This window comes from Antennarius striatus, chromosome 3, assembly GCF_040054535.1.
Source record: "Antennarius striatus isolate MH-2024 chromosome 3, ASM4005453v1, whole genome shotgun sequence".
In the NCBI taxonomy this organism is placed as follows: Eukaryota; Metazoa; Chordata; class Actinopteri; order Lophiiformes; family Antennariidae; genus Antennarius; species Antennarius striatus.
Genome location: NC_090778.1, coordinates 17,328,372 through 17,349,850, shown reverse-complemented (window position 1 = coordinate 17,349,850; position 21,479 = coordinate 17,328,372). Strand labels below are relative to the sequence as shown.

Below are 21,479 nucleotides of genomic sequence, written 5' to 3'. Positions count from 1 at the left end.
TGCACAGGAGGGCCAACAAGATCGATCAGATTGACAGGACAGAATTTTGCATTTCATGGATGCCCCAGTATCAATCGTTGGTTACATATACAGTATATAGTACCTAGAATCATACCATATTCCAATACTTAAAATACTGTATGTGTGTGTGTGTGTGTGTCCGTGTGTGTGTTCATAAATTAATAAATTTTATGAAAAAAATTCTATTTATATTTTTACACATAAATATAACATTTTTCATCTTAAACACAGGACAAAAGAGTGAATTATTGTCATATCTTTATTAGCTCTGCTGAATTTTAACAAAGGGGTGGTTTTAATCAAGTCAGAACAGTACTAATAACATAAATGCAAACAATTAATTTGAAACATGTATAAAATCTGTACTGTATTTTGTTCTCTAAACAATGCAATACTGTAACTACATTTATCACCTACATCAAAAGGAACATCATTTTTGGACAGGGTTGCTATGATTGCACCATTATGGAAGGCCAATAGGCTATCTACACAGTTAGGAAAAACATAAAGAGAAGCTCTGTTCACCATAATATAATAACAGTAATAAAGATGATAATACTATTTAATACCTTAGATAAGTTAATATTCTCGAGCAACATCTCTGCTGGCGTAAACAACACATATAAAAGCCATGATATTCACATCTGATTCTGCTGTACATCGTAACTTGTATGTAGGACACTGCATAGTGCAGTTACCCCGAATGCTCCCTTTTACACACTGGACTTTTCAAGTTCTACTTGGTCTGTGTGTCCTATTCTATAGAGATGAAAGGTATGTCAGGATATACTGACCAGTTTAAATGTCACACTCATTGCGCTTGTGTCAAGCATTGATGTACAAGTTACTGTACTTAAAGCCGCTCAACACCTTTTACTCTTTATACTTTCACCATCTGTATTGCCACTACTCCTCAATCTCATAAACTGAAGCTTTTCATATATATTTATGTATATATGTACACAACTGTGAATTCACACTCCCTTTCTCTCATACTCACACACACACTTGTACAATCTATAACTATATTAAGTATATCTTTCTAGCATATTATACATTCTATATTTTTTTTCACTTTGGGGAAATTGACTGATTTTGTTGCTCAATGTGAAGTGACTGACACAATTATCATAATAACTAAATTCAAATTGTGTGCTTACTTTCACATGAGCCCTGCAGTACATAGAAAAGAAATTTAAGTCTCAAAAGCTCTCTATTGACCTCCAGTGTTTGTTTTTAGTCACCGCACACAATCTGCAGTGAAGGTGAACCAGGTTCTCCTACATATGTCACAAAACTCATATTCTCTCCGGGTTGATTATCTACTGAACATATCTATTTAATCCAGTTTGTAGAAAATATAAACTCTGTCGGTCTTCATGATGTGTCTAAGTAACTCGTGCATGCTTGGACCTTGTGCATGATTTGACTGAATAAAAAAATCAGTCTGCATGAATTTAACATCAATATCTGCTTGGATTCTTATGAAATAGTTCATTAGATAATAACGTTATGAAACTGCTTCGCTGATATAGGAATTAAAGCCCAGAAATGATTCATTTTAAATTAATAATTTTGATTTTTTTTCCTCATCTTATCCCAGCATTAATTATTCTTTAATACATCCTGGAAAGAGTGGAGTAAGGCGCTCTCTGGCCAAAAATGCAAATTAACTTCACATACTCTGACTACTAATTCTACTTTTACATTACCAGTGACACAGACTTACGTACAAGGAATAAATACCGCATAATATACTTGTTGATAATTTCTGACAATATCCCTGATTGTCTTGGTCCTTTTCTAGTATGGGAATGAAATGCCCCATGTATTAGTGCTGTGATCTAAACATTGTCATTTAACATTCTGTTGTTTTTTGTTGTCTTTTTTTTGCCATCACTTGGTGTGGCACACTTTTCATCAATGCTGATTATGTATACGATGTAGTGATGTGAAACTAGAGAGGGACAGGCTCAATAGAAAGTTGAAAATAATGATAATAGAATTTGCAGTCAAACTGAGTTTCTATTAAGAGTCTGGAGTTGCTTTGAGAAGTAATAGACTACTCATTTTTTTAAACTTCAGATTATAATGTTTTTCAGCTGAATGCTGAAGTAGTTTGTATGACAGACTGTCACTGTAGCTATGTTGAAATAGATTCATGAAGCTGTCTCTATATCTCAGTAGATTCTATCCTCTCCAGTCGTGAGGGTCCTGCCCAGGGAGGAGCAAGTTGGTGAAGAGAAGGAGGACACTTCTGGTCCTCACAAGGTGGGGAGATGGTGAGAGCGATGGGACCAGACATTGAGGGAGGGGTTTGAGGACACAGAGCTGGAGGGGGTGAATTGGAAGAGGTGGGAGAGGTGGTGGTGGTAGTGGTAACAGTGGTGGGGGTGGATGCTGTGGTTGGTTTGGCTCCCAGTTGGCTCATACGTTTTTCCAAAGCTTGGTTCTTCTGCAGCGTTTCCACATAGCTGAGCTGCAGCTGTGCCTGATATTTTAAAACCCGTTCTTTCTCATCCTGCCAGGTGTGTCTCTCCTGGTCGAAGTTGAGGGCCTGACGTTCTCGTTGTTGCCGCTCCAAGCGCAACGCACCCTGCAACTGCTCCAGCTGCCGGCGCAACTCTCCTGCCTCATCCCAGTGACCCTCCTGGGCTCGATGTGGCTGATGGGAATCCTGACGCAGTTGAACCTCTTGGCAAAGCTGGGCCTCTTGACGTAGCTGGGCCTCTTGACGCATTTGGGCCTCATGGCAGAGCTGGGCCTCTTGGCGTAGCTGTGCTTCTTGGCGTAATTGAACTTCTTGACGCATTTGAGCTTCATGTCGGTGGTGGGCCTCCTGACGGAGCTGGGCCTCCTGCCGGAGTTGCACCTCTGGTCGGATTTGAGCATCCTGACGCATTCGGATGTCCTGCTGCATGTGGGCATCCTGACGCTGCTGTGCATCACGCCACTGAGCTTCTTCCCGTTGCTGCCTTTCTTGTCTCTGAGCTTCCTGCCTTTGGGCTTTGGCTTCATCACTCTGGAGACTAAGCAGGGTGTCAGATGTGGGGGTGAGGGAGTTAGTTGAAGGCTCAGTGGGATTTCGTGGGCAATGCACAATTCCCCAGGGTGGCAGCAATCCTGCAGCGGCTAAGTTAGGGCTAATTACGACTTCTGCTCCTCTGCTTGCTTCATTCAAGGCCCGCTTCAAACTTAGCACCTCTGCTTCAAACACACCAAGCTTCTCTCGAAGGATGGACACCTGCAAAACAAAAATGCAGTATTTCACTATGGGCAAATGCACTTAGTCACTGTATTACACAATTAAGTTTTTAGACTCTCTAAGATTAATTTTAAATTAAAACCTCAACAGAGTTCAGTGTGATTGGTACCCTACCTCCGATAGAGTCCTCCTCAGCTCTCCCTCACACTTTTCCAGCTCCATGCTTTTGGTGCTGTAGGAGTCCTTCAGACCCAGCATGACCTCCTCCCTCTCTCTCAGCTGGGCATTGAGCTCCTTTAGTTGTCCTCTCAGGGCCACCATCTCTCCAGCTCGCTGGGTCACTTCAGCCTGACTTTCCCTCAGCTGCTGTTTCAGCAGAGAAATCTCTCCTGCCTTCTGACACACCTGCCACATGAACAATGAGTGAGAGGTTATAATTGGTGAATACCATCTGGCTGTATACAAATGCATTGCTTTAAGTCACATACATGGATATAGGCTGCTTCACATACACCCCAATTCTCAGGTCTCAACTGCTGAGTCTACCATGGTGAAGCTCTGATAACATTTTACTGAACAAATCAAGCACACCAACTCATATTCATATCTCACCTCCCACTTGGTCTCCTCCAGACGAGGCAAGATGTCTGCTTGCTCCTTTCTATAATCCAGACACTTTCTCTCCAGCTCTTCTCTTTGTGCCAAGAGAGCTGCCATCTCCTCCTGAAGACGCCTCTTGTCCTGGGACAGGCGACTTATCTGGGCCTGCAGAGCAGTCTGGGAACGCTGAGCACGTCGGGTAACCTGCCAAGAAAATGTACATATATAGTAGTTTTGATGGTATCGTATTTACAATAATATCTTCTGGTACTTAAGACATCTTATCCAGTAGAGGCTAATTTGTTTATAGATGTTGTTGCATCTTACCTGCATTATGAATGTGAGAAAATGCAAAATTTTCAAATTTAGCATTTTCTCAACTTCAAAACAGTTTGTATTTTTTTTCATTTTCTTGTTTTTTTTCATCAGATTAATTCATTCATTCTGCACTGCTTCCAAGTTCACTTATTCATTTTGATTCACGAACAAAGACACTTAAAGTATTGTAACATCTTCATGTTTTGTTGGGTCACTTATAGAGAGGTCACCTGTTGCAAGCGTGAAGCATAATTCTGTCTCAGCTCATCCATCTGTCGCTCCCAGACACGTTGCTTCTCCTCAAACACCTGGATGATTGCTGCCTCACTTTGGTCCAGGTTTCTGCGCATATGCTGCACCTGGCAGAAAAGAGGAGGAACAATTTGTCAAAACTTCAACCTAAATAACAAAAGTCGAGAAAATACAAATTAGCCAAGAAAAAAATAAAATTATTGGTCCTAATGTTATAAACCAAAAAACTGCATTAAAACAACCTAAATGTAAAATTGGCAGCCCAGTGGGTAGTGCTTTTGCGTCACAGCAAGACGGTTCTGGGTTCGAGTCCTGTTCTGTGCCATGTTTGTCTGTTCTGCTGTGTCTACGCGGGTTCTCTCCAGTCGCCCATTTCATCCCACCTCCATATTGAGTTCCTCATGAAGATTATTATTGAGCAGTTTTTTCTTTATGCTTTCCTGTAGTCAATCCAGCTTATTTTTCCTTCTTCCTTATCTTTAGAGTCTTTGGTGATTGCTCTATTCCCCACTAGCTGGTGCTTTAGCTCTTCTATGTTCTTTCCTATACCCTTCTGAACTTTCTATATGTATTGGCTCACTGATCTCCTAAGTGGAACTGCTATGATGCCTTCGAGGAGATTCCATGTTCATGAGAGGTAGTTTATTGGCCAGTAGTTTCAAGGTGTAGATCGTTTATGATCAGTGCTGTCCTGCCCTGTATTATCTAGTCTAGGTGAGAGGCTGTTGTTAGTAGCTCAGTCATTTGTGCTGCCACATGATAATGATGGGCTGTTAGCATATTCAACCATTGGAGAGGATTGTGGCAGGTCCATAATGCTGTGTAGCTCTTGATGTCTGAGAATGTTGGATATCTTTTCTTGTTTTGGAAGTTGCTGGTCTAGTCTTATCCACCAGCTGCTTGGCACTGGTGTTGTGCGATGCAGCTTTCTCCAGAACTGCTCTTCTGTTTTTTATTTTCAGTATTCTTTTATTTCTACTAGTATACCTCTTTTGGCAAACAGGCACGTTTTTTCTGGGCTTCTATTCCTCCAGTGTTACCTAGCCCTTTTAAAACGAGTTCATTTCTACTGTGTGGTGTAAACAGATTTTGTAAACACTGACGTGGCTATAGTAATCCCCCACAGATTAATGATTGCAAAAGTGTGTAAACTATTTTAAAATCAGACATTTCTGACCTCTTGCTCTTTCTCCCATAAGCGGTCCTCAAGGTCCTGGATGATGTCATCAGAAGAGGGGGAGGGGCGGAGAGGTGCTGGGGCATCACTCAGGTGGCTCAGTCTCTGATAGGAGGAGGAGCTCTTTCCTGAGGATGACCGGCCACTGTCTGAGGCACTGAGCCCATTCTGGAAGAGAGAACGCCATCACAAGGCAGTTAAGGACAACAGAGACAATTCGGTGCAACATTATGTGACTGTGGATGATCGCCCTACCTGATAACCAGGTTTTTCCAACTTGTCTAGGCCTGCAGCTGCTCCAACCATACCTAACCTGTTAATGTGGCTGGTGGAAGCACTGAGAGGCCCCAGGACAGCTGTGGGCCCACATCCAGACCCCAAGCCTGTATAAGTGGGCAGGCTTGTCAGGGAATTTCTCCCTGAGTCAGACATCCCTCCCTGAACTACTTCATTACCATTTCCCCCTCCCTCACTTCTGCTGACTCTCATTGGGCTGTCCTGGTCCAGGAGCAGTGCCTCTGGGACCTCTCCTGATTCTACTCCTGCTCCATCCCTTCCTCTCCTGCCTCCTCTGCTCTCACTAAACCCTTCACCCCTAGCCTCAGCCTTGCCCTCACTGCCCGCTCCTCCTGCCTGGCCTACCAGATTCTGCATGGAGTGGAAGCTCTTGGGAACCACTGGTTTGAAGGCAGAGGGACGAACGAGGCCTGAGTTGTTCTGCATTGCCTGCAAAAGAGATGATGGATGAGAACATGATAAGAGAAAAAGAGAGAGAAGTTTAGTGAATCTCAAAGGCAAAAGTTCAGTGTTATAACATAACATAACATAACATAACATAACATAACATAACATAACATAACATAACATAACATAACATAACATAACATAACATAACATAACATAACATAACTAAGAGCATAAATTAGACATTATACAGCCATTTGGCCTATTTCTAAATCACGTAAAGCCTCCAAATGTCACAAATCATCTATTAGAGTTTAGATCTTTTTTCAAGTCTATTATAATACAATATTTAGATGTCCATGAGGTGTTATTGTCTATAATATTCTCCATTTTGAATGTGAGGCAATGCCACCGAGATAAGACTCAGAATGTAAGTGATCGGGGAAGTAAGAATAAATAAGAGATTTCTTCAGCGATCTTAGATAGCTAAGTAAAGTATTTGTTTTACTATTAAGCCACCAGATCAGTCAGTTAATATTGTTCTGGCCAATTGCCAGTTTGCTTTGTGTCACTTTGTTGCTGCTGAAGCTTCACAAGGCTTCAGGTGAAATATGAAGAAGTGATAGTTCCATGGTGAGTATTGAAAGGTGGCATTGTTGACGAAAGGCCATCCCCTGTGGTAGTAAATCCATGGCAGTCTGTACAGAGTGGCATGTTACACATGCGCGTTGCACCAGCCTTGCACCTGCCATCCTCAGATCTACTTTAGCCTGCTGTGGGCTAGTGTCTGCACGCCTACAGTACATCTACTATGGCCAGCTAGTGGAATGCCTTCAGTTCAGGTTTCTATAACTGCATGGTAGAACTATGGCAGACGATACCTCTTTCAATGTAAGTACAGATTCTGCATTCATTGCTGATAAAAACTTTCTGCTTGTGAAACCTTGTCACAGGCTGCGGATCTATTGGTAATGAACAGTTCAGCTCAGTCCTTATTCAGAGCTGTGTTTTCACTATTTCTTTATCATCTTGTGATTTCTTTGATAAATTTCAAAAAACAATTTCAAGAATGCAGAGTCCAGGTTGAGAATCTCTGTGCTCAATCTGAAAGTACCTGCTCCAGCTTCCCGGATACTGGCAGGATCTTGGGTGGGTTGTGGTTTGGAGGGTTATGGCTGCCTGGATTGTTGTCACTGTCAACTCTGTTGGCTGCCATCTCTCTGTGATGGTGTTGGTTCATCCCAACACCAGTCTTCTCATTTACTGCTCGGCCCACAATGTTCCCACAAACATCTAAACCAGCAGCCTTGATTTCCCTCTCTCTCTCTCTTTCCGTTCTTTCATTCTCCAGCCTCTCTCTTTCCCTCTCTCTCTCACGCTCCCTCTCTCTTTCTATCTTCTCCCTTTCAATTCTCTCTCGTTCTCTCTCTCTGGCTCTCTCCCTCTCCCGTTCTCTCTCCCGTTCCAGTCTCTCCCTCTCTACTCGTTCCCTCTCCCTCTCCCGGTTTCTCTCTCTCTCTCGCTCCCTCTCTAATCTTTCTCGGTCCCAGTCTCGGTCCCGGTCCCTGTCTCTCCCCCTTTCACGTTGCCTCTCCCTTTCCCACTCTCTCTCCCGCCTGCTTGCTCCGTTGCCACTCTCTAACTGGTTGTTGTTGGATGGGGCCGTCATGGTACATTCAGTATTAGTGGATGAGGCTGTTTCAGTAGGCCGGTCAGTCCCAGTGCAAGTTCCAGTCCCGACACTAACACTCCCTCGTTCATCGCTAGAGGCCGTCCCATCAGATATAGTTGCGGGGGGGCGGGGCAGCCGCTCTGCACTGTAGCTGCGGTCAGCAGGGCAACGTCGAGAGAGAGGTGGGGCCCTGGGTAGGGTGGTCCTTGTACCCACAGACTTCATGGCAAATTCCTGCTCTCCTGCCACCCCACTGCCAACACTGCCCATAGTGGGAGGTCAAAGGTCAGGGACTAGAGGTTAGGAGTTAAGATTGAGGAGGGTCACAGATACATTTGGAAGTAGTGTGGGTCATCACAACCTTATGCAGGTAGTGGGAGCAAACACACTAGAGGAACACAGAAAAACGACAGGCGTTACACATTTTAGTATTTACATAATGGCAATAATAGTGCAAAATAGATTTCAGCCCACATCTGGGGATAGCTTGTACCTCTAACTGACGTAAAAATTAAAGTCTGAATAATTATGTGTAGGGTGAGGATTAAATTAAGTATATAAATATAACTTTTTCTTTGGTTTAGTGATGGATTCCCAATGTTGCTTTCAGTTTATGGAATTTGTTTTTTATGTACACACTAAGAGATTTTATATAGATAGGACTGAGTTATTTTTAAACACGTTTGTGTTCATAACATAAGAGATGCTGTGTGAAGAGGCCACTAAAGCCAGTTTAGTCAAAACATAAATTTCAATGTATTTTATATCTTTTAGCGTCATTGAACTGCAGATTATCATGAATTTATGATTTTCAGTTATGTAATCACAATATTGAATCGATATTGCTGTTGTACTAGAATCACTTTTTCTTTGTTTGTTTAATGTAGGTGACAGAACAAGGTAAAGTATTGCTATCTGATCAACTGTTTGGTCTTTGCTGTTAGTATTGTTTAGTATAGTGAAAAATGTGAAAAATGTGAAAAATACTGTCAAATACTGTCAACAATGGAAACATCTGAAAGTGTCACGAAGAGCCCAAGCAAAATGATTTCATGATTACTACAGAACAAAAATAACATGACCTCACCATCAACGTCTCAGCATGTACGGAAATGTGCATCGCAGTATTATTATTATATTGTATTATTAGCATGTATGAGACTGAGGATTGCAGATCTTCCTCATTACACATTGAGTTGCTAGTGGCTAGTTTGTCCAGCCAAAATAAGCTAAATTTAATCTACTAAATCATATTTTATAATGGTGATCATCTTTACTTATGTTAAAACTCTTCAGCAGAGGCATTCATTTCTGCTAAATTGTCCAGGGTTCAAAGTAAGGCTGAATTATCAACTGGGCAAAACTATTTTTGTGGTACATTTTTTTGGTAATTTAATTGTGAATGTATTTAAAACATTCACAATCCGATGTTATAATGTTAATGTTAATATGTTAATTCTATTGAAACTTAACATTTTGTTTCATTTCATTCAAAAATTAATTTGAATAAGATTTTGCTAATTATAATTATTTCCTATTCATGGCTTCAAACATTCTAAATATTTGACATGAACATTTTCCTTACAGAAATAATTGAGAGTACAGTAATGTCATCTAATCACAAAAAAAGGCTATGCTAATTCAGCTAAAAATGTTCATTCAGTTGAAAAGATCCACAAGAATCTTGATTTTCTTCTGTTGGTTACATTTTTATTCCTCCTTATAAGTATTGCTCTTAATTGTCATGCAATTTTCAGATATTAACTGACTTTATTAAAGTGACATCATCATTACAGAGGAGAGGAGCAGGAAATTATTCTAACAATTCACCACATCCAAATTTTTTTGATATAAATGTGGTTAGATTTGTGCTGCTACTTCACTATATGATCAATAAAAGCACCAAGCCAAGGAAAAACCATTTGATTCTGAAAAAAAGTGACGACATCATGACAAGCTCGGGTCTGAGATTGTCAGTTCTGATGTATTTACATCAACTTTATTTCAATCCTGAATTGCAACATGTTTGACACATGGTGAGCTTTTATATCCCATAAATAAAAATAGGAGAATTAGTACTTGTAATTCCTTACCTTTACCTGCTTCTCCAGAAAAGCTAACAATGGAGTTTAGCTTCCCTTCTTTAAGAATGTAATATAATTCAGGTCTCAGTTTACATTATATTTTCCACCCTTCATTTCTCTGACACTTTTCTAACTAACTTTTTACACTCTTCAGAATTAACTTGTAGTCACTCATTCTTTTGGCAACAAACTTTGTTGGACACGATAACATTTAACACATTTGCACAGTGAGATTCGTAGGACCTTTAAATCCCATCAATTCTCATCCAGTTTTTCAGACATTCACACACTCTCAGCTATACTTCTTCATTTAAAATAAAAATGCAATCATACCACTTATAAAATCTGTCTCCAAACCCTCATTTTCAGGCTATGTCAAAACAAAATTCTGTGACAATTATTTTATCAGTCTGAATAGTAAGCGTGCACGATACTTGCATTTCGTTTTCGTCACTGGGAGGAGATCACCAGTTGTACTAACAATTGTATGCAGTGGATGGAGTACACAATAGTGATGCTGCTGTGATGGTATTGCTTTACCTTTACTACAGCCAATCCACAGAGATGTTTTCTGGACCAAGATCCAGGTCTGGGAACCAGTTGTGCATAGGGGGCTGCCCATGCCAGGGTACTTCATATTATCACATTGGCAAAATGTTAAAAATGAAGGCCTTATCTAAGTAATAAAGTAATCCAGAATAGACTTAATTTTTTTAAAATTCTACTTTGGCCTCTCCACTCCCCCGTCAACAATCCAAGAATAACGTTTTGCGATATTTTGTAAATAAAACAACCAATTAAACAAACTGAAAGCAAACAAGCAATCACATGCAATCACATATCTTCCGCAAACTGTTGCTGGCAGAGGTAAGACTAAAGCCAGAAATTCAGTTTGGCTTCAGCTTTTCATCAAGTCTTAAAATATTCTACATCTTTCATACATTATTGGTATATTTCAATCAAAAAGTGTAAATTTAGCATTCACACCTACATTTTTCTAGCAAATGTGTTTTTGTTGAGTGAAATACACCAATAATGTACAATAAATACTTAACAATGACCATAAATACTTAATGAGCATCATAGTTGATCTAATCTTGAAGTTCGTTCACGCAAAGGGGCTGTGCATCAAAATACAGTCTGAGGCATTCAGTATTTACCGAACACAACATTATGTTCTGGGGCAGCACAGTGGTGCAGTGGGTAGCGCTGTTGCCGCACAGCAAGGCGGTTCTAGATTCTAGTCCCGCTCTGCACGGAGTTTGCATGTTCTCCCCGTGTCTGCGTGGGTTTTTTCTGGGTTCTCTGGCTTCCTCCCAAATCCAAAAAAATGTGCTTCAGGTTAATTGGCCAGTCCCAAATTGACTATAGGAATGTGTGTGTGTGTGTGTGTGTGTGTGTGTGTGTGTGTGTGTGTGTGTGTGTGTGTGTGTGTGTGTGTGTGTGTGTGTGTGTGTGTGTGTGTGTCTCTGTGTGTAGCTCCACAGTGCACTGGCGTTGCGCCTGGAGTTTCCCCTGCCTCATACCCTAAGAAAGCTGAGATAGGCACAAGCTCCCTTCAAACTGCGCGAGTGGATGAAGCGGGTTGAGAAAATGAATGAATAAATATTATGTCCTATGTTGACTGTTCTCTCAAAATAACTGTTTCATAAAATAATCACAGGCTTACAGACAACTTTGGTTTACTGGTTGGTCAAAGTGGGCTCCCTTCAGGATCCATCAGGGGCCCGGTGATACAAACAGGTGTTTCTAATATTTTCTGACATTTTCGTTCTCTACTTTCAACCGTAAATGATGTAAATAGGGTGGACCGAATATCAGAAACAACTCAGGATGATGGAATGCAGTTGAGCATCGCCACAAACTATGGACTCACAAATTCCAAAACAGATGAATCAACACCTCCCCAAAAGACTTCCCCTGAAGTAGGACTCTGTGACATATTTCCTGTCATTTTTTCTTAGCTATTCATCACATGATGAAAACAAATTAAGCAATGCAATTCCCATATCACCAAAAACACCAAATGACCCTATAAAATGAATGTTAAAAGGCCTGCTTACATATGAATATATCATTTAAATCATAGGCATACTGCACAGACATGATGGATGGATGGATGGATGGATGGATAGGTGATAGATAGATAGATAGATAGATAGATAGATAGATAGATAGATAGATAGATAGATAGATAGATAGATAGATAGATAGATAGATAGATAGATAGATAGATAGATAGATAGATAGATAGATAGATAGATAGATAGATAGATAGATAGATAGATAGATAGATAGAGAGAGTCATGCCAGTGCACTTCCCGTTCTCAGTCCATTTACTAGAGGTTTACTTCCACTCCGGTGAAGAGTAGTAGTAGTAAAATTCACTGCATATCTATCTGCTGCTCTGCCTCAATCCCCTCCCCTCACGACTCCCCCCTCGCTCCCTTTTTCACTGCATCTCTGGGCGGCAAGGGCGGCTTTAGCAGCATCCGCATAAAGCCTGAATCGACTGCGCTCCAAAACAATTCCTTGCTAGGCCCGTCACAAGAAACACACGCACAGCCCTGAACAGAAAAACGATATCCAGACAGATGTACGCAGCATCATTGACACTGACGGCTGTAGCTGTGATTTACCGATTGAGGCATCCTGGCGGTCCATCATCAAAGGGTATTTGACGATCGGCGCTCTGTGCGTCGCGATCTCAATAAATGCATTTGTCACAGGAACGGAGCGTCAGTCCTGGTCGGCTGGGCTCTGAATTACACTACGATCTTATCATGGCTTGGTTTTATCAGGGATGCTGTCTTCGACCGCTGTCAGCGTCGGATGCTGATGATGGAGTCGGTCGGTTGATACGCGCATCAGCTGAGAGACACACACCCACCTCTGGTCCCGCCCCTCCAGCTGCATGATACCAACGCCCCCTTTAGCATTATTCCATTGCTGTCCCTGGGGAGCAGCCTATAGAGTCGTATACAGTCCTCTCGATGGATGGATGGATGGATGGATGGATGGATGGATGGATGTGACTGGTAACAATTGCTATTCTGCATGCATTTCCAGATTTTTTTGTGTGGCCTTTTCTCATTTATTATTCAGCAGGTAACTAGTAATAAACAAAAATATTTTGTTTCAAATGCCATCTTCCTTTTTGCAGTTGATTTCCAGGATCTTACAATCAAAAACAGGCACTTGCTACATCCATGATATAAAACCAAAATATTAATACTGTGAGCTATTTAACCAAAATAATGTGTTGACAGATGCTGAGAATGCTCAGTAGACCCAAGGGGAAGTAGTGAATTAGGTGATGATACAGATATCTTAACCATTACAGTATTCACATAATGCTGATTAGAGCAGCTTTAACATATGTCTGTATAGGTTATCCAGCATTTCGTCGCTGCATTTGACACTTGCATATACCACTCTATATGCAGGTATTGCATTTGACTGCATATATGTAGGTATATGCAGAAATGTCTTCAAGAAACTTTCTTAAAGTCCAGTGGATTGATTTAAAAAGCTTTGGATAGCTTTAACTCAGTTTTTCCATTGCACCAGGATAACAGTCGTGGATGTAAAATATAACTGACTATTTTTTCTATTTCCACCCTAACTTTAGGAGGAAGCAAAACACATTCTTTTTTATCAGAGTAATATGAATTATTTCATATTGTTCCCACAGGATTAAACTGTATTTAGGCACCACAGCAATTTAAGGTGTGTTTTCAATTTTAATTCTATTCATCAGTGTTAGTATAATGATTCTGAAATAATCAGGAGTATGTGGACATCAGGTGCTTAGGAGCACATATGCAGTCAGTTGGTTTGCTAATTGGGCATATTGACGATTATATGTAGTACAGAAAAACATATTTAGCCACACAAAAGCTTCTACTACACATATGTAATTCCTGTACAGTATACCTGAGAGCCAGGGTACACAGCAGTATACATTTGCATTCTCGAGATGATCCACACAATGTTCAGACATGCTAACATTCTGGACAAAATTCAAAAAACAAAGCTGGCACTAGAAGGTCATTCATAGCCTGAGTCACTAAGATGGCTTGTACTTTAAAGAGAACAAATTATTACCTTCCACAAATGAGTTAAAGTTATCACTGATTTTGTACATTAATGATATTGAAATGACAAACCCACTTGGAACATAACAGAAGATCCACAAACTCAGTTCAGTGTATTGGTTATTTGCTGATCTACCCAGTCAATTCAGATCAGCCTTGCATGTGATTCAGCTTGCAGCATCATGTAAAGTGTCTGACATTCAGAAGTTTGGCTGTGAAAGTGTCATGATCCTGTTTGTTAAGTGTTTTTGCTTCCCCATGTTTCATGTCTTGTCTTCCTGTTTTATTTTGTGATCACTCACCCCTGTCTCTGTTCCAGGTTCCTGTTTGCCCTCCCCCCCCCCCCGTCTGCGTGCACCTGATCCCTGATTGTGTTTCCCGCACCTGTCTCCTATCACCCCCATTAGTCCTGCATATATTCCCCTTTTGTGTCTTGTCTTGTCACCAGTAGTTCTTTGCTCACGTCCCAGCCCTTGTCATAGTTCTATTCATAGCTTTTTGTGTTTGAACCTTGCTTGTTTTTGACCTTACCTTCTCGCCTCCTGCCTTAGATACCTCTGCCTGGACTGACTGCCTTACCTGTGTACCGAACCTTGCCTGGAATAAACCTTGTTTTGCGCTACGTTCATGACAGAACAAACTGGCCAGACTAGACTCAGCCGACTCTGATCTGGTTCGTAACGCCCTTCGACTACAGGGAGAGAAGCTGGCTCAACAGCAGGAGCAGCTTACGTCCCTGTGCGCCGTTCTGAGAGAACAGGCGGCTCGCCAGGACTCAATGATGACATCTTTGGGCTCACAGGTCACAGAGTGGCACCTGCTGTGGCGGTGCCACTCTTCCGAGTTTCGCCTCCGACTCTCAGTCACCGACCAGTGCCGCTTCTTCCTGCCTCCAGCTCTCCCATCCGGAGCGATTTTCCGCGGAATAAGGTGACTTGAGACCATTTTTAACTCGGTGTGAGCTACATTTTGAACTGCAGGCTTCAGCCTTCCCCACAGACCGAGTCAAGGTTGCGTTTATCATCTCCCATCTTACTGGGCGGGCAGAGGCGTGGGCCACTGCAGAATGGAACCACAGGTCGACAACCTGCTCTACCCCTGCCAGTTTCATTAGAGCCTTTGAACAGGTATTCCAACCGGGCAGGGAAGCCGCCAGGTCATTGCTTAAGCTGAGGCAAGGCAACCGCAAGGTTTCAGATTATGCTATTGACTTCCGCACCCTCGCTTCAGAGAGCGAGTGGAACCCTGCGGCGTTGACTGACTCATTCTTTCAAGGACTTTCTGAAGCGATAAAGGACCAGCTGATTTCTGTCGATCTGCCTGGGGAATTAGATTCTCTCATAGCTTTGGCCATTAAGATCGATAAAAGACTCGCCGAACCGGACCAGGAACGGGGACGACTTCGGGTTCGCTCATCGCCACATTGCGGGTGGAGGAGCGACTCCCAGAATCGGCCGAGTCACATTCGTCCACCGGTAGCCAGCCTTGTTCCCATCAACCACCCCATGGAGGAATCCATGCAGCTGGGTCGTATTCACCTGCCCGACAAAGGGACGGCAGGTGCTATTACTGCGGACAGCTGGGACTTCTCGTAAATGCCTGTCATGTCAAGGGAGCCGGGGCACATTCCAGAGAACAGATTAAGGTGAACAGAAGCTGTGTCATTGGTAATCCTGCCCAATTCCAGCCTCAGGTGGAAATTGTATCTGACTCAATTTCTCTTCTGGTCTCTGTGTTCATTGACTCTGGTTCCCTAGTCAGGAGATTGAGGTTGAGAAAGTTTGCTCTACAACGCCCCCTTGAGGTTAAAGCTGTAGGTGGCAACCCTCTGGGCAGAATTTATCATTGTGCTCAGTCCGTCAAGCTTATTGTCCGGGACTCTCACACAGAGACATTAAGTTTTCATGTTTTTGACTCTATGGCTCATCAGGTGATTTTAGGACACCCACGGCTCAAGGCCCACAATCCCAGCTTTGATTGGGATAATGGGAGGATTACCTCCTGGGGACTGAATTGTGTGGATTCCTGTCTTCCAAAATCCTATAGTTCTTCCTTTGTCACTGATTCCTCAAACCCTGACATTGTTAACAAGCCGCCATGTTACCATCACCTCGCCAAAGTTTTTAGTAAGACTAAGGCTACGTATCCGTATGACTGTGCTATTGACTTGTCTGGTAGCACCCCACCCAGGGGTAGGTTGTATTCTCTCTCTGCTCCAGAACGCATAGACATGGAGGATTACATGAAGGACTCTCTCGCCGCTAGGATCATCTGTCCCTCCTCATCCCCTGCTGGAGCCGGGTTTTTCTTCGTAGAGAAGGACAAGACCCTCCGACCCTGCATAGACTATCACGGCCTCAATGACATTACAATTAAGAACAGGTACCCTCTTCCCCTCATCTCTTCAGCTTTTTAATCGTTGGAGGGGGCCAAGATTTTTTCGAAACTTGACCTCTGCAATGCATACCATTTGGTGAGGATTAGAGGGGCATGAGTGGAAAACTGCTTTTAATACGCCCACAGGCCACATTACGAATATCTTGTGATGCCTTTTTGTCTCACCATTGCTCCTGCAGTGTTCCAGAACCTGGTGAATGAAGTGCTCCGAGATATGCTTAATGTTTGTGTATTTGTTTATTTGGATGACATCTTGATCTTTTCCCCCGATGAAGAGACCCACACTCACCATGTCCGCTCAGTGCTTCAGTGGTTGCTTCAGCATCAACTGTTTGTGAAAGCGGAGAAATGCGAGTTTCACAAACCCTCGGTCTAATTCCTTGGTTTTGTGCTTGCTGAGGGGGAGATCAGGATGGATTCCGAGACGGTTTCTGCAGTTGCGGAGTGGGCCACCCCCAGTTCTCGCAAAGAGGTCCAGAGGTTTCTGGGTTTTGCCAATTTTTATCGAAGGTTCATCCGCGATTATAGCTCCATAGCGGCACCTCTGCATGACCTGTTTTGTCCCCACAGACCTTTTCTCTGGAGTCCAGAGTGCAGCAGCGTTCCAGACTCTAAAGAAGAGCTTCACCTCCGCCCCTGTTCTCATTCTCCCGGACCCCAGCCAGCAGTTCGTGGTAGAGGTAGACGCTTCAGACGTCAGGGTCGGTGCGATTCTCTCTCAAGTCAGTTCCAAGGATGGTAAGCTGCACCCCTGTGTGTTTCTGTCGAGGAAACTGCAGCTGAGCGCAATTATGATATTGGTGACACGAACTGCTGGCTGTCAAGGTGGCCCTGGAGTGGAGTGGAGTGGAGACACTGGCTGGAGGGAGCTTCTCAGCCTTTTCTGGTATGGACAGGTCATAAAAATCTTGAATACTTAAAGACTGCTAAGAGGCTTAATGCTAGGCAGGCTAGGTGGGCTATCTATTTTAGTCGTTTTAATTTCACGCTCTCCTACCGACCTGGCTCAAAGAATGTTAAGCCTGAAGGAGTTTGAAGGAGTTCTGCAGCCTGCTGGGCGCTACAGTTAGTCTCTCCTCCGGATTCCACACCGCAGACCAATGGGCAGGCTGAGCGTCTCAACCAGGAACTGGAGACCGGCCTACGCATCATGGCATCCCAGAATCCCGACACCTGGTCACAGAAGCTGGTTTGGGTCAAGTTTGCCCACAATACAATTCCGTCTGCTTCCACTGGTGTGTCCCCCTTCCATGTTATTCATGGTCATCAACCATCTGTTTCCCTCTGTTGACTCGGAGTCTTCGGTGCCCTCTGCATTGGCCGCGGTGAGGCGCTGTAGGAGAACCTGGGAGCAGGCCCACCAGAATTTCTAATGGCAGTCCGCCATCTACAAAGCAGCTGCAGACCGAAAGAGAACATCCGCTCCACATTACAGACACGGCCAGAAGGTCTGGTTATCTACAAAGAACTTACCTCTTTGAGTGGAGTCCAAGAAACCCGCTCCCAGGTTCGTCGGTCCGTTCCCCATCGCCAAAGTCGTTAATCCGGTCACAGTCCAGCTGTTTTCCACACTACAAGGCGCATCTAAAAGCCTTACATTTTCTCAAAAACCGACAGTGCGCTTTATAATCAGGTGCACTGTATATATGAAAAACGGTTTTAAAGTAAGCCATTCATTGAAGATGATTTCTCAGCTCTCAGCTATAACATCAACTCCCACGCTGTTGCCTATCTGGTCAGCAGCCCAGACAGAATCTTCTTTTCCTTCAAGGATCGCCACAGCGAATCAATTGCCTCCATTTAACCCTGTCTTAGGGTGGCGCGGTGGCGCAGTTAGCGCTGCTGCCTCACAACACGGCGGACCCGGATTCGAGTCCCACTCTGTGTGGAGTTTGCATGCTCTCCCCGTGTCTGCGTGGGTTCTCTCCGGGTTCCTCCCACCTCCAAAAGCCTGTGCTTCAGGTTGATTTGCCGTTCCAAATTGCCCGTAGGAATGAGTGTGTGTGTGTGCATGGTTGTATGTCATTGTGTGTGGCTCCGCGGTGCACTGGCGTCGTGCCTGGAGTGTCCCCGGCTGTACCCGCTGCGGCGGCTACAGCGGTGGTAATCTGAAGATGACTGACTGACTAACCCTGTCTTCTACATCCTCTTCTCTCACACCAACTACCTTCATGTCCTCTTTCACTACATCCATAAACTTCCTCTTTGGTCTTCCCCTAGGCCTCCTGCCTGGCACTTCAAAACTCAGTATCCTTCTACCAATATATTCATTATCTCTGCATATGTCCAAACCATCTCAGTCTGGCCTCTCTGACTTTATCTCCAAAACCTCTAACGTGTGCTGTCCCTCTGATGTATTCATTACTGATCCTATCCTTCCTGGTCACTCCCAAAAGGAACCTCAGTATCTTCATCTCTGCTACCTCCAGCTCTGTCTCCTGTCTTTTCTTCTGTGACACTGTCTCTAGGCCAAACAACATCACTGGTCTCACCACAGTTTTGTACACCTTTCCTTTCATTTTAGCAGAAACTCTTCTATCACACATCAAACCTGACACTTTTCTCCACCTGTTCTATCCTGCCTGTACACGCTTCTTCACCTCTTTTCCACACTAAGTACTTAAAATCCTCCACCTTCTTGATCTCTTCTCCCTGTAAACTCTCTCTTCCACTTGGGTCCCTCTCATTCACACACATGTACTCTGTCTTACTGCGGCTAACCTTCATTCCTCTCCTTTCCAGGGCAAACCTCCACCTCTCTAGCTTCTCCTCCACCTCTTCCCTGCTCTCACTGCAGATAACAATGGCATCTGCAAACATCATAGTCCATGGAGATTTCTGTCTAACCTCGTCTGTCAGCCTGTCCATCACCATAGCGAACAAGAAGGGGCTCAGAGCTGATCCCTGATGCAGTCCCACCTCCACCTTGAACTCCTCTATCACACCTACAGCACACCTCACCACTGCCTTACAGTCCTCATTCATGTCCTGCACTGTTCTAACATACTTCTCTGCCACTCCACACTTCCTCATGTAATACCACAGTTCCTCTGTGGACACCCTGTCATAAGCTTTCTCCAGATCTACAAAAACACAATGCAGCTCCATTTGGCCTTCTCTGTAATTCTCTATCAACATCCTCAAAGCAAATACTTCATCTATGGTACTCTTTTTTGGCATGAAACCATACTGCTGCTCACAAATGCTCACTTCTGCTCACATCCTACCTGTGGAGCATACCCACTAACAAAATTGAACATCACACCTTCGATTTCTAGCTTCAGACTCATCACTCTATCTGACACTCTTTTTACCTCCGGGACATTCCTAACAAACTCCTCCTTCAAGATAACTGCTTCTCCATTTCTTTTCCTAACTACATCATGATAGAACAACTTGACTGGCTCCGTTCCTTCTTTTCTGCATGCCTCCAGTACTCAAAGCTACCAAAGATTTGATGTCGTGCCAAGGTGATCGCTCTGCCGAAGACAAACAAGTCGAGCGATGACCCAAAGGGATACCTGCCCATCTCACTGCTATGTGTACCCTTCAAACTCCTTGAACACCTCATTCTAGCGCGCCTCACCCCAGTGATCGACCCTCAGCTGCCCAAAGAACAAGCTGGCTTTCGTAGCGGTAGGTCAACAACAGACCAGGTGACCCTTCTGTGCCACGACATAGAAGACAGCTTCCAGGCAGGAGAGAAGGCTGGTGCCGTCTTCCTGGACCTCACAGCTGCCTATGACACCGTCTGGTTACGTGGGCTACAAATGAAGGTTCTGGAGACCATCCCAGACAAGCACATGGTGAGCTTTATTATGGAGATGCTGAGCAACCACAGCTTTCGGCTCCACACCAGCGACGGCCAAAGCAGCAGGGTGAGAAAGCTGAAGCAAGGCGTACCACAGGGCTCAATGCTGGCACCGATGCTTTTCAACATCTATATCCATGACCTACCTGCAACAACAGAAAGGAAGTACGGCTACGCAGATGACCTGGCCATTCTACTCAGCAAACCATCCTGGGAAGCAGTAGAGGAGGGCCTCTCCACGGACATGACCATCCTGTCCTCATATCTGAAGATCTGGCGCCTCAAGCTGAGCGTTGAGAAGACTGTAGCAGCAATGTTCCACCTGTACAACAAGGAAGCAACCCGCGACATAAACATCATGGTTGACGACACTCGGCTACCGTCCCAGTCCTGCCTGACATACCTTGGCGTGAAGCTCGACCGAACACTCGTTTAAGCAACACCTGGACAGTGTCAAGGCAAAGACCACTGCCCGAGCTGCACTGATACGGCAGCTAGCCGGTACCACATGGGGAGCCACCACAAAGACTCTGCAAATCTCCACCGAGGCCCTGGTGTTCCCCAAAGCGGAGTACTGCGCCCCAGTCTGGAGCCATAGGCCTCATGTCAGGAAGTTAGACGCTGCCCTCAACATCGCCCTACATACCATCTCCGGATGCCTACGTGCCACTCCAACAAACCAAATGCCTGTCCTTGCCAGAATCGCTTCAGCAGTGGTCAGACGAGAAGGAGCCACGCTGGCCCTCGCTCAGAAGGCACAGCAGAGTGAATCCCACCTCCTCCACAAGGTTGTCACAGTGACACCACAGCGCGCTTGCCTCAAGTCCCGACACCCCTTTGCCACACAGGCGCAGGAGCTACTCCGAACAACGCCAGCCGACACCTCCAGGGCTTCCTGGGTAAGGGAAAAATGGAGGGACCAGTGGAAGGCAGCAGACCCATCCAGGCTTCACCACTACATCGAGGACCCCACAGGTGTTCCCGGCCAGAACCCCCCCCATAAGGAGTGGACAACACTCAATCGCCTGAGGACAGGTGTCAGACGTTTTGGTGCCGCAATGCAGAAGTGGGGTCTCACAGACAGCGCCCGCTGCGAGTGTGGAGACCCACTACAAACTGTGGAGCACATTGTGAGCAGGTGCCCCATAAACCAGCCTCCGA

The 21,479-nt window shown here is 44.2% G+C and overlaps 1 protein-coding gene across 1 annotated transcript; it reads right to left on the bottom strand.

Annotated features, from left to right (window-relative positions):
* Positions 1 to 293: 293 nt before the first annotated feature.
* On the bottom strand, positions 294 to 8,199 carry lzts3b (leucine zipper, putative tumor suppressor family member 3b). Its single transcript, XM_068310811.1, has 7 exons — positions 7,372 to 8,199; positions 5,829 to 6,299; positions 5,574 to 5,741; positions 4,375 to 4,503; positions 3,839 to 4,030; positions 3,401 to 3,631; positions 294 to 3,265 (listed from the first exon to the last, which is right to left on the bottom strand). Exons 1-7 carry the CDS (start codon positions 8,197 to 8,199, stop codon positions 2,195 to 2,197), a joined length of 3,090 nt encoding a protein of 1,029 aa, XP_068166912.1. The 3' UTR covers positions 294 to 2,194.
* Positions 8,200 to 21,479: the final 13,280 nt, after the last annotated feature.